Below are 20,589 nucleotides of genomic sequence, written 5' to 3'. Positions count from 1 at the left end.
CGATTTTGATATTTCTCTGCTGCTGCTGCTGCTAGGGTTATTCTTGCCGCTGAAGTTTTGGCGGGAAAAAAGAGTAAAGATGGGTAAAATTAGTCAAAGGGCAAATGTTGTCATTTTATGCACATTGGAGGTTTGAGACCGGGATAATTTTAGTTGTTGATACATTTGACTATTTGAGATTTGTTGTAGAGTAGTCCATGGTGTAAAAAAAAAGATTGAACTGCTTTTATTTTTAAACATATAAAGGAAAATTTATATGTATAAAATGAGTCGATAAAATTAGGGATTGGTATGATACCGTCTTAGTTCTGGTATTGATAATAATGGTTTTGAAAATCATCAAAACATGGTATCGGTCTTCGTCATGTACATGTAAGGAACTGTATTTTTTAATGTTTCAGATATAATATTGTATCATATCAAAAACTAATAGATTAAATGGAGACAAATGGTTTGGTGGATACCATCAAAACTAATCTAACATAAACTAAACTTTAATAATGATAAAACTTAGATGAAATTTTAGTTAGCTAAACTAATAAACCTATATTAAGACTGTCAATATTCAACTCATGCATTATTAAATAAACCTACATTTGTAGGAGTAGATTATTAGGGGGAGGGGGGGGGGGGGGTTGAGAGTATTGGGTTTCATCCCAGGCATATACGTGGTTCGAGCACCTCATACTGCCCAATTGGATGTCACTGTGGTGTTTTGAATGCTAACTGCTAACTACTAACTCGCTATTCAAATAAATAAATAAAATATCCAACCCAATCTAAAATGCGGGCTTGTGCAATCCCGACCATCTTTTTATCGGTCTGTTTTTATTTCCGAATTGATCATTCGGGTTAACAAGTTGACCGGCCAATCTAAAGTATTTGAAGTTTATATAATTTTTTTTAAAAGTAAGCCTTTTTACCCGCAACTTGAATTTTCCCAGATAAATGGGTTGGGCTAAGATAGACTGGTTGGTAGGTTCGTGTTAAGATTTTCATCCCGATTATAATATCCGACCAGGATCGACTTAATTGGTATCTTCAAACCATGAACGAGTTGACACCCCTAATCTACATAGAAAATTGATGTTTTAGTGGTCTAAAGAGAACCTTTGGAATGTTTTTGCTTTTCGTTTTTTTCTTTTTTATTTTTTATAAACGGCCAACAAAAAGTCTTGGAAATGTACTACTGTGAGTCTGTAAGACTGTAAGTCTGTACTAAGCTATTTTAAACAAACCACACCCGAAGGCCGAATCTCGTGGAGCCCGTATATCTCCTCCCCATTTCAGGCCCATAATAAGGTTTTGAGGCCTTATAATCTTAAAAAACCATAGAGTCCATTAGTCTAATCCATATTATATTTACCTGGGAATCTTGGAGCCTAATATAACTGGTTGAGAATAAAAACATGAAAGGCGCAAAGAAACAACAGATTGATCAATAATGGCGATAAAAATTATAATTCAAACAAGTGGAATCAAGAATAAACTCTACAAAATCTAAGGATCACAAACTATAAATTCACTGATGTCCCTAACGTTGCCGTAAACTGTCTCGTCCTGGTTCATGAATTTTTACTCATCCTGACAGTGTTAGAAAATTTTTATATAGTTTCATTTTCTAATAAATGAACTAACTTTGTTGGAATCCGCTTGTAGTTATTCTACTGAATTTCCTTTATTCATTATATATACATCTATACTATAATTTCAAATTTTGGTGAGGTTTTATCAAAACGGATGTTAGAATCGGGTATATAAAAATCAATGCTGTCATTCCTAGATTAGTTTTTCAAATAGAATAACAATAATTATAAAAATTCCAACTAAATGCATGGCAATAAATGTTCGATTGAGTATCACAACGTACACTTAATGTATCACCGACTAGCTAGTAGTCTGGTACATTACATTCAGTATATGATGACATGTTATTGACTTTTCTTTTATGACTTACTTGACCAAGTAATTCACGAATGTATTTATTTAGTAAATGTGACGCAATATAAATGCTTTACCAAAACCAAATGCGCCATCTTTACCAAAACCAAATGTGCCATGCATCTGCACACTCTGATATGCATTGTTAAGCTAAATGGATCTTTAAAGTTTTTATATATAGTTATCTAATTTAGGGATAAGTGTTACGAAATGAAACTTATTACAACCAATTTTTTTTATATATATATATATATATATATAGGAAAAGGTTTAAATTATGAGAACCATTAAATTATAAGAACCATGAGAACCTTTTAATTATAACTTGGTGTTTATATGTGAATATTCTATGTGAACAAATACATGCACATATAAACATATCAAGTTATAACTAATATTACCTATCTTCATATATGAATGGTTCTCAAATAAACCTACGTGAACGAATATGTTCACATATACCTATCACATATGAACATCTAGTTATAATATAGTGGTTCTCATGATTCTTCCAATTTAAATGGTTCTTAATTAAACCTTATCCTATATATATATATATATATTTTGTATACTAACTACCAAATTGACTTTTGAATGTTGGGAATTCAATTAGTAAAATGTACGAATCATCTATGTACTCCTTATATAAACAAACTACCCCTCCTCCAAATTAAACACTCTACCTTTAAATTCCCTATTTTACCTTATTAATTTTCACTACCACCAAACATTTTATTCTTGAAATATCAAAAATACCCTTAAAAAAGCCTTACGCACAATTTGTATCCCTTCACTTCCCCTGAAGCCACTCACATATTATACCAAAAAACACACTTACATCCCCCAGAACAATCACCACCACCACCGCCGGCTGCAATCAACACCAATCGGGGATTTTTATTTTGTTTTTCGCGTATATAGGTTTTTTTATCAGTTGCTTTAGTTAGTTTTGTTTAATTTTTCAGATCTGGGTGCCGCCACCATCATTCAATCTTGGTGCTGTTATATCTTTTTACTTTTATCTTCCAAATCGTAAATATCTCTTTAGCTTTTTCGGTTAGATATTTTATTCTGTCAATTGGTACATGTTTTATTTAGTTATCATTGTTATTTCTTTAATCGTTTAAGAATGGCATAGACTAACTAATGGTTGTCTCCACAATAAAAGCTCATTCCAACTCAAGTTTTAAGCTTTATCCAAGTTAACTCTGTATACTTATTTCTATGTCTTAACTGCTTCTAATTTTAGTTTATAGCTTTCTGCCTCAACAGTGAAGCATTTTGTTTACTCCTTTTGATTTATGTGTATATATTGGGTTTTATAAATGATTTTCGGGAAGTTTTAATCATTCATCCTCATTTAGTTGTATCATTGTTATAAAGGAAATGTCTTACCTGAATCATGTAATAACACGACACCACTACTTAATCAACGTTTTTTTCCTATACCCCGCCGCATCTTGCGGGTACAAAACTAGTATTATATGGTAAATGTGGTGACTCGTGTAAAATGCTACATGCAAGTTTTTTATTAGTCAATCATAATTAATTACTACATGATTTGTACATTAAACTAAATTCCCAACATACAAAAATATGATAATTCGTTGCACACTATAGGTTTGTGATCATATATGGTTAGCTACATTAGGTAGCACTTAACCCTCTAATTTAAGAAACAACAAATACTCGTTATATGGTATATGGTATTGGGGATAGACATTATAACACGAACAAAACCGGATATTAAACAATTATTGAAGACACGAAACGCTTTCAGATTGAATCAATTCGGTAGTTCACCCCAAATTATTTAACCAAATACCAGAAGTGATTTAGAATTTTTTGTATGTTTGATTTGAAAGAACCGGAGAGAAAATACAACCAAGGGAGAATTCTTGATGTGAGAATGAATGGGTTTTTAGGCCGATAACTACTTTTATACTGTTAATTATTTGTGAGATTGGCAAAAACAATCCCTCAAGCTCGACCCTAGTCAGGGGCCCTGTCCTTTGAACTCTGTCCATTATATAAACGTGTATTTCACACCACTGTACTTATATGATGTAGGGATAAGTGCCTCAAAATGTAATTAAGTATGGTCAAATGTCTATTGTAGGAACCAATTATCAGTTTTGGATATTGTAAGAAAGTAACTTGGTAAAAGAGTCTAAAACATTAAAAAGTGACCTGTTCCATCATTATCCGGTAAATACTTAAGTGCATGGAAATGTAACTAAGTATGACCAAATGTCTATTGTAGGAACCAACTATCAGTTTTAAATATTATATGAAAGTAACTTGGTAAAAGAGTCTAAAACATTAAAAAGTGACTTGTTCCATCATTAGCCGGTAAATACTCTCTTTTCTTTTTAATTATTTCCGACGTGGAATATGTGAGCTGGTGGTGACTGAACCTGTAATCTCGTACTCCTGTATCTGATAACTGTAAGAATCGGGTCTACTTGCTTTCCTTTACACAACTCAACAATTTTGAATTGCCTTCTATTCCGCCTCTCTCGTAGCAAATATACACAAGAAGCAATACAACAATACTTATCCTATGTATAATACCCCTTTATTCATCTTGCATTCATGTACAATGAACCAAGTTATCACATTTTATTAACTGTTAGGAGTATTCAAGAGATGACACTTACTTTTAACAACCTTCCCAAAGATACCTAGTATCTGCGGCAAAGAATATATGAGGAATTGAATCTTGCATATCCTGACATAGAAAGCAATTGCAATAAAATTAAAAAAAATTGAAAAAATGAAAAATTAGGGTTTTCGGTTTTCCCCCTTTCTATATCTGCTACAAAACATGAATTACTTGTAGATAAATGAAGGACATGCCTTGATATAGCAGTGGAAGAGTTAAATAGACATCGATTGAAGACGAATTTTGGATTTCGTATATATGTTGTATGTGTGGATTTGGTTTGGAATTGTCGTGTGTGTATAAAAGTATGTGTGTGTGTAAAAGTGTGTGAAATGAGAAACTGATCCAACGTTTGTTTTTATATGTAAGTTAGTTTTTGTTGTTATTTGTCAGCTCACATATTCAACGTCGGAAATCATTAAAAGAAAATAGAGTATTTACTGGCTAATGATGGAACAAGTCATTTTTTAATGTTTTAGACCCTTTTACCAAGTTACTTCCATACAATATCCAAAACTGATAGTTGGTTTCTACAATAGACATTTGGCCATACTTAGTTACATTTTGGGGAACTTATCCCCTATGATGTATTATTATGACTAAATCGGTCTAACAAGTTAATCTAATTACACTAGAATATCCAACGTATGCTTATGATAATTTGAGACTTTAAATTTTGAGTTCAAAGTTAGGTGTAAATAAAAATGTTTTTGGGAGTTAAAAATATGAGTTTTCTTGTATACTATTAGATTTCTCTGTAATAAAAAATTACATAAAAAGACAATACTGTTTAACCTTATATGCATTAATTAAATAAAATTAAAATGAAACATTAAATTGAAATCATTTAATACACATTAACTATTTTCATTAATTGTGAAATTGACTTACAAGTTTCTTTTATAGCATTCTGATTGTATAATGTTAAGTGTCACTCAAAATAAACTATATTATCTTATTTCGGTTTGCATTAACGCAAAGTGACAAATTTAATAAAATTTAACAAACATGTCACCCTTAATGGTCGAACCAATAACCCGTGAAAATAACCCCAAATAGGGGCGTTCACGGTTTGGTTTTTACCCGGTTAAACTGTAAAACGAACTATTTAAAAAACCGAAAAAAACTAAACCGTTTTTGAATTTGGTTTTGGGTTTGGTTTGTAACCAAAACCGAATTAAATATGTGGTTTTTGGTTTGGTTATGGTTATATGATAATGAATTTGGTTAAACCGGAAAAACCGAATAACTTATATTACTATGATGTATTATTGAAAATATTTAATGCATATTTTTTCTTGTATGGATAATTATTTATGTATTTTATACTTTTTATGTCTATTTGTTATGTTAACTTTTTCCTGAAATTAGAAAAATTCAAATGACAAACAATGAAGAACTCGATGGAATTTTTTTTATATTGATGACAAAAAAGAGTTTAGCAGTTTGAGTTATGTTTACTTATTTATCCATATTGTGTTTGAAGTTTAAATTACCACATTGGTGAAAATTGAAATTATAAACCTATTTTGATTGAACACAACTTAGACAAAAAAAAAAGAGGTGAAATTGTGTTTTTCATATTTGGTTTTTTCGGTTTTAAACCGAAACCGAACTGAATTCTAATTTGGTTTTTGGTTTGGTTTTTTAATTTTGAATTAGGTTTTGGTTCGGTTTTGGTTTTGAAAAATAAAAATAAAAAAACCGAAAAACCCAAACCAAATAGACCAAATATTGCTATGATTACATGTAATCGACTTGCATACATGTGATCATAGCAATATACGTGCACATGTGATCAAGAATCCAAATCTCCACATAATTGTATAACGGATGATAATTAATGCATCCACACAATTATAAACTTTAAAATTACACATAAGTTATTCAGAAAACAATCAAAAAACAAGTTTAATGTAAAAAACAATCATCGATTGGGCTTGATTTGAAAGGTTCTCGCAAAAAAAATTTTTCTCAAAATAACTATATATATATATATTGTATACTAACTACCAAATTGACTATTGAATGTTGGGAATTTAATTACTAAAATGTACGAATCATATTATATGGTATATGTGGTGACTCATGTAAAATGCTACATGCAAGTTTTTTATTAGCCAGTCCTAATTAATTACTACATGATTTGTACATTAAACTAAATTCCCAACATACAAAAATCTAATAATTCGTTGCACACTATAGGTTTGTGGTCATATATGGTTAGCTACATTAGGTAGCACTTAAACCTCTAATTTAAGAAACAACAAATACTCGTTATATGGTATATGGTATTGGGGATAGACATTATAATACGAACAAAACCCGATATTAAACAATTATTGAAGACACGAAACGTTTTCAAATTAAATCAATTCGGTAGTTCACCCCAAATTATTTAACCAAAATGATTTAGAATTTTTTGTATGTTTGATTTGAAAGAACCGGAGAGAAAATACGACCAATGGAGAATTCTTGATCTGAGAATGAATGGCGTTTTAGGCCGATAACTGCTTTTATACAGTTAATTATTTGTGAGATTGGCAAAAACAATCCCTCAAGTTCGACCCTAGTCAGGGGCTCTGCCCTTGGAACTCTGTCCATTATATAAACGTGTATTTCACACAACTATACTTATATGATGTATTATTATGACTAAATCGGTCTAACAAGTTAATCTAATTACACTAGAATATTCAACATATGCTTATGATAATTTGAGACTTTAAATTTTGAGTTCAAAGTTAGGTGTAAATAAAAATGTTTTTGGGAGTTAAAAATATGAGTTTTTTTGTATACTATTAGATTTCCTTGTAATAAAAAATTACATAAAAAGACAATAATGTTTAAGCTTATATGCATTAATTTAAAGAAAATTAAAATGAAACATTAAATTGAAATTATTTAATATACATTAACTATTTTCATTAATTGTGAAATTGACTTACAAGTTTCTTTTATAGCATTCTGATTGTATAATGTTAAGTGTTACTTAAAAATAAACTATACTATCTTATTTCGGTTTGCATTAACGCAAAGTGACAAATCTAAGAAGAATTTAACAAACATGTCACCCTTAATGGTCGAACCAATAACCCGTGAAAATAACCCCAAATGTATCAACCGCAAATGGTAAAAATAAAAATAAAAATAATAATGTACTTAGAGTTTGAGGGGGTATAAATATACATATGTTAGCATGACCAACACACCAAGATTTGAATACAATTTACTTACTAAGGTTTTCTTCATTCACATAAGTGATTCAAAAGTTACCCTGATCATGACCACTCTTTCAAAAGCCTACCAAAAGGATCTTATAAATTCTCACCCTATCACCCCTATTGATTTTGGCTCCATTGACCGGGTCCCTGAGTCCCATTTATGGTCACAAACCAATGAGGTCTACCAAAAGATTCAAACTGATCATGATATTCAAGAGGCATTGATCCCAGTTATTGATCTTGCTCACCTCGAAGCAATGGATCTTATAGGCCAAGCATGTAAAACTTGGGGCATGTTTCAAGTCATTAACCATGGAGTACCCTCGGACTTGGTCAAAAATATCGAGTCCGAGGTACAAAGGCTTTTTGAACTCCCGACTCATGAAAAGTGCAAGGTCTTGAGATCCGCAAGTAGACTTGGTGGTTATGGTTCGGCTCAAATATCACCTTACTTTGATAAGGCCATGTGGCATGAAGGGTTCACCATCATGGGTTCTTGTGTTGAGGATGCTAAAATTCTTTGGCCAAACGATTTTCAAAGATTTTGGTAAGTTTCAATGTGATTATTATTTGGGTTAAGTATCTCGAAGTGTAAGTAACTTTTATAATTTTCCTATTGTATGAATGTAACTTTCATTTGGTTCATTGTATGCAACTAACCCGTTAAATTTGAACGATTAATGTAAATTTTTTACGTTGACCAATCAAATACTTCTATGTAGCAGCTCATATGGTGTGCCACGTATACACTTTTACATTAATCGTTCAATTTAGCGGGTTAGTTACATACAATGAACCAAATGAAAGTTACATTCACACAATAAAAAAAGTGTAAAAGTTACTTACACCCCCAGATACTAAACTCTTATTATTTTCTACATCTCAAAAAATAAAATACTAAAAAACGGACATTTTTGATGTTTTGACCAAAGTTTACATGCAACATAATGCCCGTGTGATGTTCATAAAACTCAAGTCCATTAAAAATAAATGATATTTGTACCATATGTATTAATTAATCTACTACATATATGTTTAACTATAGTATGTTTTAAAAGTTATATTGTATGATACATTTATCAATGTTTGTGATAGTTAATCATTTCCCATTCAAAATAATAATTCTTGTATTCATTGTCATTTATCCTATTTTCAATTATATATTTTCAATTTTAATTAAAATCACAAATATGTCTTATACAACAAATACTTATATGTTTTAACTATGAATTTAACAATATATTTATATACACTAACAATAAGATAAACAACGAGATTAGTAACAAGTTCTTACATAACATATCCGGAACCACAATATTGCACGGGTACTTGAGTAAAAGTCTATAAATTCAGATTATAAACTTAAGATTACATTTTGAAAAATTTAAATTAATTTATTACAAATGAAAGCATTCAAGTTAGTTTAGAAATAAAAACAAAACTTTCGTTAAAAAAAGAAAAAACTCAAACATTATTAAGTGAAGCAAGTTTACACAATTGTCTTTTAGGTGTTAGAAACTTGCAAGATAAATCACATGACTCTAATATATGAATATCAAATATAGAGTATAATATCACCTGATTTATATATGTCATGATATGATCTATACTTTTTCAAAAGTGAAACAAAATAAAAAATATTGATGACCTTTTGTTTTGATTGATGAAACTTGTAAGAATGTAATATTAAACAACAATAAAAGATTATAAATTACATGCATTTTCATAGTAAAATATTTAAATGCTATATATTATTCCAAATAAAAAATTTATCAAGCGACTTTCCAAATAATAAATATACCAAGTGACTTTTTTAATAGAGTTAAAATGATTTTTTCAAACCATACACATTGATGTTCGAGATACATATTCGAGATATATGTATCTAATAGTTTTAATTTTTAAGTACCGCAATGAATGGAATTAATTATTGGAATTTTTCATGTTGGGTATAGAATGTCCTATGACTTATGATGGTTTTTCTTCTGATAGTGTGGAAATAATCTGATAGTTCTATAACATTGGGATTTAAAAAAATTGTTTGAGACGTGTAATGTGTCATTAATATCAAACTAGGTTTGCTATTTACTATTACATCGTTACACTGCCAAATGAAAAATGCAAATTTCAAGATCGATCAAAACAGGTAATACTAATGACTTTCAGTCCATGTGGTTGAAATGAGTTATCAATTTTATTTATTTTTTGAATGGTGAATTTCATTGAAATGAAGCATCAAGTGACTTCAATAATTAAAAAGTCATGAATTCAACTCTACATGGAACAAAAATGAGGTGTTTTGGGGATAGCATCGCTGTAGCGGGCTGCACATGCAACGGGGTGTTTTTACCATGAAAATCAGGGAAACATTTTGTAATAGATCAATCACTTAAATGATATGTGAGTGCAACTACACCCATGGAAGCTGCAGTTGACTGCAACGATGATTTTCCCTTACTTTATTGGGGATGAGTTTCTTCATGTGGTGTTAAAATAATTTTTTTTTTTAAAAACACTCAATTAACACATTATACTTTTGAGCAATACTTGCACGATTAACTAATCATCGAGTTTGCATATTTTATGAATATTGTAGTGACACAATAGATGCTTATCGAAATCAAATGAAGCTCCTTGCCCACAAGCTTGTGACTATGATCCTTCAAACATTAGATGCAACACAAGAAGAAATGAATTGGGCTACTTCAACTCTCGACGCTCAAAATAATCTTCAACTTAACTCATATCCATCTTGCCCTAATCCTAGTAGTGTTGTCGGTCTAGCATCTCATACCGACACCCGTCTTCTAACCATTCTGCACCAAAGTTCGGGTATAAACGGCCTAGAGATATTTGTCGAAGGATTGGGTTGGAAGCCGGTTCGACCTGTTGAAAATGCATTTGTGGTGAATGTAGGTGACCTCTTGCATATATTCTCTAATGCAACATTTCCAGCTGTTTATCATCGAGTAATGGTGAACCAGTCGAAACATCGAACATCAGTTGCCTACTTTTATTCACCTCTGGTCGAGTCTATGGTGGCTCCTTCGTCTAAGTTTAAGAATCCTTGTTTTAAATCTTTGACTGTGAAAGAGTACTTAAGTTTGAAAGCTAAGAGCTATCATAAGGCTCTTTCAATGGTTAGAATATAAGTTCGATCTCCAGAATTCAGCAACTTCATATTTTAAATAGTTGTATCAATAAAGATGAACATGTGCTATGGTAACTAATTTTGTGCTTTATCGAAAGAAAAATGATATATCTTTTTAAATGATAAAAGTACAATCAACAATTGTTAACTATTTAAATGTGTGATTCGTTGCAGGATTGCAAATAAACGATACCAGATATCAGATAAAAAACCATGAAAGCTACTATATAAACCACCATGTAGCTTAGCAAACTATTTAGCGAGCAACCAATTTTCACCTACTCCTCCAGCATAACAATTTTTCTTTAAAGTCTTACGTCACAAAGAATAAATAATAAACTCTCTGCTGTTCAAAAAATAAAAAATATAAAGAAACATCATAAACTCAAAAGGAACATTCATTTCTAGACTGACAGAACTCAAAGAAATAACTACAAGGAACAAACTCGGGTAGTAGGAATATGTAAAGTTTGAAAGTCTTACGAGTGGGCGGTTTTATAATGAAATTTTTATTTATTTTTTTCTTTTGAAAAATCCTTTGCAAGATTAAACGGTTTAGATGTTCGGCAGATGTGTTTTCTCATTACCAGTAGAAGGGGAATCGTCGAGTGTGATTAAAAGAATAATGATCCCTCGCGCCCCCTTTCTCTCTTCTGTCATGTCATGAGGTGCAAATATAAAGTTCTGTTTTTAGTGGCTGAATCGTAGCTGCAAACAAACAGGGGAGTGCGGTGGCAAGGGATGCAGCGCATGAACTCATGAAGAGTGAATGAAACCTTAGAATAATAAAGAAAAAGACAAACTAGGGAGCAATCTTATGGATTCAAATCATTACATCAATATATATATCGTGTAAAGATGCCAATTGGTAAACTAGTAAGTTAGCTTGAATATTGGCTAAGAATGAGAAAGATGATGATTAATCAAACCTCTATGGCATCATTTCCTTGGGTAAGTGGTAGCAAGTGTAGAATTCCCAAGCCTGGTGTCCTTCCACATACAAGTATCATTTCCTTTACCTATGTGGCGTGTAGTGACAGTAACAGGGACCGAGCTAACTTGATGAACAACAGCAGATGATGAACAGATGTACAGCCAAACACCATTACCACGAGCCTTGAATATGGAGAAGCAGTCATCTCCATGGAGGAAATAAACTCAGCCCAAAGAGTCTCCGGATTGTGTAAGGCATGCCATCTCCATTTATACAGCAAGGCTGAATTTCATGCCTTTAAACTTTCTACCCCCGGTCCACCAACTACCTTTTGCCACCAAAACGTTGTTACATATTACCCATGTCAGTTTTAAGCTGCTCTCTTTGGCAGATATAACAAGGCAGTAAAAGCTGCAGAAATGCTAGTGAACTATGCAGAAAAGCTTCCTAAAAAATTAGAGATCCTTTTGCTGGCCTGGGCACAGATTGCAGCCGCTGCAGGGCATCCTCAGTTTGCATCCGCATCTTATCAAAGATACCCGATATTCAGCACATGCCCGCTACTGTCGCCACTCTTATATCCTTAAGAATGTGCCTTGACATAAATGGTGCTAGTTCTGTTGTCGATTCTGCGATCAATTCTTGGTCGAATGCCATGACTGAAAAGAGCAAGCAAAGTGTTTTTATACAATACGCAGCTTTAAAGCTTGAACAATGGAAAAAAAGAGGAAGCATCACACCTCTATGAAAAACTTTTGAAAAGCCATTATAGCATCAATGCGTTGATAGGGTTGATACTATAGTCTGCTCTGCTAATACGGATGTTGCAAAGAGAGAAACTTATGCGAAACAACTGACACCTCTTCCTGGTTTAAAATACGCCTTGGATTAAAAAGCTGGTGCAAAACAAAACGAACCCCACTCGGCAAAAACCATTGAACCTCAGGAAACAAAAATAAGGATAAACCAAAAAAGAAACGGAAGTGAAATCCAAGGTACCCTAAAGGGTTTGACCCTGCTAACCGCAGTCCAGCACCAGATCCAGATGCACAGGGAAAATTACCTAGAAAAGAGAGATCTAGTTTCGGGCTAAAGAGGAAAGATAAGAGGATGGCTCAGATTAAGGACTAAAGAGTCAACTAAATTTGGAGTCAAACTGGATCAGATTTTACTTGTTTCACACTTTCACCTAATACTTTTTTTTTTTGAACTTGATTCACAGAGCAATTTGATCATCAAAGTTACACCAATAAAAGGATGACAAACATAATACTTTCACGATATTTCATAACAGTTAATCAAAGAAAATAAAAACATACAAGCTTAAAATACAGTATCATAACAGTACTTAAAAAAAGAAATCATATAACAATCTTAAAGACACTATTACATGTTGAAATAGACAAACAAAGTAAAAACCTGACTGCATAGTGGCAAGAAAAGAGCATTTCCAAAAGCATTCATCTGAGACAGCCATTACCCGATGGAGCATTTCCAAAATAAATTACTTGTACTGCATCATGAGCTCCATGGTTCAGTATTCTCTTAAAGGCAAAATGCATTCAACATAACTCTTAATTTCTTGATGAAACTCCACTGAATCCGAATGTAGGAACCCATAACCCAGATTGAAATTTACTAATTTGAAACTTTTAGTTTTCATGTCAAGGACAAACGCTTCCACCATATCCCTAGACAACCTACGACAAGAAAACACAACTTTTCGCATATCATAACAAAAACTTTTCCCCAAACCATCTAAGTCAGTCCAAGACTCAGAAGATGTAACGGTTTCTCTAACCCAAGTATGGTTAACATAGTCTTGTAAAATCCAGATATGCAGTTCGTTGGTTTCCACCACGAGATCATGACAAAAAACTCCAAGTAACTCGTTATCTTTTATTAAAAAAGGCATGTTGCCCTTCAAAGTAAGCTCGCCTTGCTTAGTGAAATATGTACGCAATTCACGTGGAACAGCCCCCTGAGGAAGGTTAATAATGGAAAACTTTTCGGTTGTCAAGTCAAATGCCAAGATTTTATAACTGGCACGAAGCATCAAATGGATGACACTATTAACACAAACACTATGTTGGTGGATATAACTAATCCTCTCTGAAACAAAAGGATGCTCCTCCAGATTTACAGGAATCATTCTCCATTTATAAGTCCAAAAAGAGAATATCATAACCACGAAATATTAGACATATATCTAGTTTCTATATATCTAGTTTCCATTTATCTAATTTTCATAGTATTAGTTTCCTTATATTGATTTAGGCTACACTATAAATATAATCTCTTGTAATCCCTATCAATTACAATTCAATACAATAATCATTACAAGATTCATATGGTATCAGAGCCAATAAACCTAAACAAAAAAATCTAATCACAACCATCGCCGGAAATCCAAAATCCGGCCAGTTTTCCGGCAACTATAAATTCATCGTCTTAACGGACGAATTGAATCTCACCTCCTACACCATTAAAATCGGAATCAAATTCCAAGAAAAACCCTCGAAAATCAACTCCTAACTCCGACCGACGCACCGCCAATTGCTGCTGAAAGTTCGACGGAAAATTAAAAGTCCGTTTTTTATTCTTCCAATTCGGGCCAAAATTCGCCGATTCAGAAACTTTCATCAACACCATTCAAAAGATCGTTAAATTCCGGTCAAAACCCACTTTTTAATTTTTCCGACAAACACCCCGCGCTACAGTACCGCCGCTACAGAACCTCTGCTACAGTACCAGTTGCTACAGTAAAAAAAAAAGAGAGAGAGAACTCCACAATTATCATATTTGTGACAAACTTCCTTGTTGCTAACAATACCGTTGCTTCTATCCAGTTAATCAAACCCAACTCATATGGCACATATAACAGCCTCTGATTTACAAACTCTACAACAACTGCTTGCTCCACTTGGTCTACGAATAGGACCGGTCTCTACACAATCACAAGAGTTTTACTTAAATCACTTACAAAACAATAACACCGACCGCAACAACCACAACCGAAACTCTCGTCCCTTTACTTTTCGAAATAAAATTTATGGGACGTGTAACTCCTGTGGAATTGTTCATGTTCCATCACAATGCCCAAATCGTGACCCATCCACTTTCCGGACGAGACAACCACCTGTCAATTATGCCAACCATCGTTCACAGGCATCTAATTCGTGGCTTTGCGACACAGGATCAAACAACTACATTGCAAAAGATTTGTCACTTTTTGATATTACTCAACCCTATTATGGTAGCGACAATCTACATGTTGGTGACGGTAAGGGCTTACCCATTTTGCATATTGGTTCATCTCGTTACTATTTACCTAGCAAAACTTTTTCCATAAAGGATATTCTTCATGTTCCCGAAATCAAACAAAATCTCCTTTCTGTTCAAAAATTTTGTCGTGACAACAATGTTTATTTTAGCTTTTACCCCACATTCTTTGTCGTAAAAGACATGCATACACACAGTCAACTTCTCATGGGTCCTAGTGATGGAGGACTTTACAAACTTAACTTCCCAGCCAATCAACCAATTCCAAAAATTGCTTTCTCAACTGCCCGGGCCTCTACAACTACATGGCATCAACGTCTAGGACATCCACATTCCCAGCTGTTTCAAACTATGCTTTCTAAATATCATTTACCTATCTCCATCAAAGATTTTGATTCCCATTGTACTTCTTGTTCTATTGGAAAATCTTCCAAACTCCACTTGTTATCATCGGAACATAGAAGTACTCATATTTTAGATCTTCTCTTCTGTGATGTTGGGGGCCCGCACCGGTAACTTCATATGATGGACATCACTACTTTCTCTTATGTGTTGATCACTTCTCCAAATTTATGTGGCTGTTTCCTTTAAAACAAAAATCCGATGTGTTTGAGGTCTTTAAACGTTTTGTCGCCATGGTTGAACGACAATTCTCTACGAAACTAAAACGAGTGCAAACTGATTGGGGAGGAGAATTCAGAAAACTTTCTCCTTTTTTCGCCTCACTTGGTATCATACATCGTCTTTCTTGTCCACACACCAGTGAACAAAATGGTATTGTTGAGAGACGTCACCGTCATGTGGTGGAAACCGGTCTTACATTAATGGCACAATCCCATGTTCCTCAACGCTTCTGGCATTATGCCTTTGAAACTGCTGTCTATCTTATAAACCGCATGCCTACTCGTAGTAGCTCTAACACATCTCCATTTGAATACATTTTCAAAACCAAACCTGATCTATCTTTTCTTCGTGTATTCGGTTGTCAATGCTTTCCTCACCTTCGTCCTTACAATCCAAACAAAATGGATTTCCGCTCTACACCTTGTGTTTTTCTCGAATATAGCAGCAAACATCATGGCTATCGCTGTCTTGATCCGTCATCTGACCGTATTTACATTGCGCGTCACGTGAGGTTTAATGAACACCACTTTCCCTTTATTTCACCGCCAAACAAAATTTCCACACCTATCCAAACTGAACCATATTTCTCATCATATCCCAATCCAATTTTATATCCCGAACATATAACTACTCAAACACCACCTCCAAACACGGCTGTTGAACAAACTCCTACCTTGACAACAGTTCCTACTTCACTCGACAATCTAGCTACAAACACACATGCAAAACCTACTCCTACCCCCACAACCGTTCCCACTTCACCCGAAATTATACCTACAAACAACATTGTACCGGGTCCCTCTCTTTTCACTTACCAACATAATTATAAGCCCGCTACTTCTGCCTTTGATAATTACCAGCAATCGTCAGCAGCTGACGTTGTTCCATCTCTGCCGCCCACGAATGCCACTTTACCTCCATCCCAGCCTTCGAACACGTCTGTTCCACCATCCTCTCATCGTACTCGCCCTCCAAACTTAAGGCAAAATCCAAAACCTAACACTAAATACAATGCCGAATTCTTTACAACTCATGCTTCCAACCTTTATACCGATACTGAACCTCCTTCCTTTACCGCAGCTAATATTTCTCCTCAATGGCGCCAAGCCATAACCGATGAATACTCGGCACTTATCAAGAACAAGACATGGTCTTTAGTTCCCCGTCCCCCAAACACGAATGTGGTAGACTGTAAATGGGTCTATAAGCTGAAGAGAGATCAAACTGGGGCTGTAAAACGTTACAAAGCCCGCTTGGTTGCCAAAGGTTTTCGCCAACAACCCGGCATCGATTATAAGGAGACTTTCAGCCCTGTTGTTAAGGCCGCCACCATCCGTCTTGTTCTTTCTCTAGCTGTTGCACAAAAATGGTCATTACGACAACTTGATGTCCAAAATGCCTTTTTACATGGTGATCTCCAAGAAACAGTTTATTTAGAACAACCTGAAGGCTTTGTTGATCCACACAAACTGGATCATGTATGTCGCTTACACAAGTCCCTATATGGCCTCAAACAGGCTCCCCGAGCGTGGTTCCAACGATTATCTAGTACACTTCAACATCTTGGATTCACATGCTCAAAAACAGATCCATCTCTATTTATTTATTCCATGGGTGGCACACTAATGTACATGCTCGTCTACGTTGATGACATTGTGTTAACTGGGAACAACCCCAGTGCGATTGATCACGTGGTTCGCTCTTTAGGTCACTACTTTGCAATTCAAGACATGGGCAAACTTTCTTATTTTTTGGGTGTTGAGATTACTCCACGAGGAGATGATATCATTCTATCACAACAGAAGTACATTCTTGACCTTCTTGATCGTGCAAACCTTTCTAACGCCAATCCAATGCCAACGCCGATTTCTTCTAATGCCAATCTCTCTCTGGGTGACAGCCCTCCTTTCGATGATCCTGTCAAGTACCGTCAAATTGTTGGTGCACTTCAATATGTGACTTTATCTCGTCCCGATATTGCTTATGCGGTCAACAAAGTCTGCCAATTCATGCATTCTCCCACGATCAACCATTACTCCACGGTTAAACGCATACTTCGATACTTAAAATGGACGGTTAAGTATGGTCTACTAATACAACAAAATTCGACAACCAGCTTACATGCGTATACTGATGCCCATCACAATAACCTCAGTGCCTTTTCGGATGCTGACTGGGCTGGTTGCCCTGACGACCGTCGATCCACAGGGGGATATGCTATATACATTGGATCAAATCTCATCTCCTGGTCTGCGCGGAAGCAGAAAACTGTCTCTAGGTCGTCAACAGAGTCTGAATACAAAGCCTTGGTAGATACGGTTGTTGAACTTACATGGATACAAGCCCTTCTACATGAACTTTGAGTTCCAATGAAGAACATTCCCACATTGTGGTGTGATAATCTAGGTGCAACATATCTTTAAGCAAATCCAGTTTTTCATGCACGTACAAAGCATGTTGAAGTAGATTTTCACTTTGTTCGAGAAAAAGTTGCAGAAAGAAAATTATCTATACAGTTCATTTCCACATATGATCAGATTGCAGATGTCTTCACGAAGCAACTTTCCGCTGCTCGATTCCTCGACATAAGATCCAAGCTAAAGGTCGCTCCCCGGCCTTAGCTTGTGGGGGGATATTAGACATATATCTAGTTTCTATATATCTAGTTTCCATTTATCTAATTTTCATAGTATTAGTTTCCTTATATTGATTTAGGCTACACTATAAATATAATCTCTTGTAATCCCTATCAATTACAATTCAATACAATAATCATTACAAGATTCATACGAAAGTTTCGGGGTTGACACAACTAGAGTGAATATTCATAATCTTATGCTCAGAATTGGACTCGTCAAACCCAAAAAAGTAATTGCAAGTCATATGGGTATAAGGAGGAGGGACTTTGATAACCTTACTGATGAGAAGTGAGTCAACCTACTATGTGCTCAAGTTTGCTACATGTGACCAAGAAAAATAATTCTTCACACGTTCACCCACATGCCTATCTATTTCCATGTATTTCCGTTATCTAAATAATAGGTCAAGTGGGGATGCCCACATGGCCTTATCTGTAGCAGTTAGTTTCAGTATTTTTAGGAGTCTTTTTACTATTTTAAGTGTTTGGTGTGCTTGGTCTATGTAATTCGTATCAGTTATCATCAATCAAAAATCACTTGAGTTTCCAAATTGTGTGTGTGTTTTATTAAAAAATCCAACATTGTGGCATCAGAGCCATACTCAACCTCCTTCCTGTCACGCCTTTCCCTGCACCAATTTTCTTTTCTTCATGGCTGAAAACCCATCTCTCTCAAACCCTTCCTCTGTTGTTCCAATTCCTATATTCAAAGGGGAAGGATATGATCATTGGAGTATTAGAATGAAGACTATCCTTAAGTCCCGTGAGTTGTGGGATGTTGTTCATCTTGTCATCACCGCTATTGATGATCCATCTCCAAACCGTAGGGAGTCCAAGAAAAAGGATGCTTTAGCCATGGCTATCATCCATTAAGGAGTACACGACCATCTATTCTCACGAATTACTGTAGCAGAATCGGAAAAAGAAACATGGGATACATTACAGGTTGAATTTCAAGGTGACACACAAGTTCAAGCCATGAAACTTCAAGGGCTAAGGCGAGATTTTGAGAATCTGGCAATGAAAGACGATGAGGCTGTGGCCTGTGGGGGACTATTATGCTCGTGTTATGGACAACGTAGGACGTCAACGATCCTATGGTGAAGAACTTTCAGATCAGAAAGTTGTGGAGAAGGTTCTTTGGAGCCTATCCTTGAAATATGACTATGTTATACCCTCCATCGAAGTGGCGTATGATCTTGCTGCAGTAACCCCTGTGAAACTTATGGGAATTCTAAAATCTCAAGAAGAGAGACTTCAAAGTCGACCCTCTTCTTCTTCCCATGTTAACCCCAGGATAACCGAACATCAAGACGAGCAAGCTCTTCAAGTCGTCAAGGAGCAGTTCAGGCCTGTTCGTGGTCGAGGTCGTGGTCATGGGTCTCCACGTGGTAGAGGGGTAGGACGCGGACGTGGGGCGTTGGATAGAAGCAAAGTCCCACAATGTTATGTATGCAAGAAGTTTGGTCATCTTAAAAAAGACTGCTGGTATAACACAGAAGATCCCCAAGTTAATGTTGCTGAAAATGAGGAGCAAAATGATGTCCCAGAAGAAGATGGTCAACATTTGTTGCTCCATGAAGTTTTTACAGAACACATGTCACTGATGACACTCACAAATGGCCAAGAAAGAAAGTCTCATCTTTGGTTCATAGACTCGGGATGCTCGAACCATATGACTGGAATAAAATCTAGTTTCTCAAGCCTCGATGAAACTTTCACACTGGGAGTCAATCTGGGAGATAAAAAACGCTTGGCTGTAGAAGGAAGGGGCACTGTGAAAATTCCTATGGGTCCTGGAGACTTCAAAATTCTTGAAGATGTATACTATGCACCCAAGTTGGAATACAACTTGTTGAGTGCTGGCCAACTGATGAGAAAGGGTTACTCCCTCTTGTTCGATGATAACAAATGCTTGGTAAAAAGCAAAAGAACCGGACGGACCATCGTGGAGATTCCAGTGGCCTCAAACAACATGTTTGTAGCTAACTCAAACAACTTCCTCACTATCAATGAAAGCTTCAACTCTCATGACAGTGAAGCTCTAAGATGGCACAACAGGTATGGCCATTTAAATTTTGAAAGTCTTAAAATGTTACATAACAAAGAAATGGTTAAAGGTCTTCCCAA

The 20,589-nt window shown here is 34.9% G+C and overlaps 1 protein-coding gene across 1 annotated transcript; it reads left to right on the top strand.

Annotated features, from left to right (window-relative positions):
* The first annotated feature begins 7,889 nt into the window (after nt 1–7,889).
* Nucleotides 7,890–10,982, top strand: LOC122586492 (gibberellin 3-beta-dioxygenase 1-like). The gene is made up of 2 exons (XM_043758475.1): nt 7,890–8,377; nt 10,427–10,982. Exons 1-2 carry the CDS (start codon nt 7,890–7,892, stop codon nt 10,980–10,982), a joined length of 1,044 nt encoding a protein of 347 aa, XP_043614410.1.
* The last annotated feature ends 9,607 nt before the right edge of the window (nt 10,983–20,589 follow it).

This window comes from Erigeron canadensis, chromosome 2 (assembly GCF_010389155.1).
Source record: "Erigeron canadensis isolate Cc75 chromosome 2, C_canadensis_v1, whole genome shotgun sequence".
In the NCBI taxonomy this organism is placed as follows: domain Eukaryota; kingdom Viridiplantae; phylum Streptophyta; class Magnoliopsida; order Asterales; family Asteraceae; genus Erigeron; species Erigeron canadensis.
The sequence above is the reverse complement of the archived record's forward strand: the minus strand, read 5'-3'. Positions and strand labels throughout refer to the sequence as shown.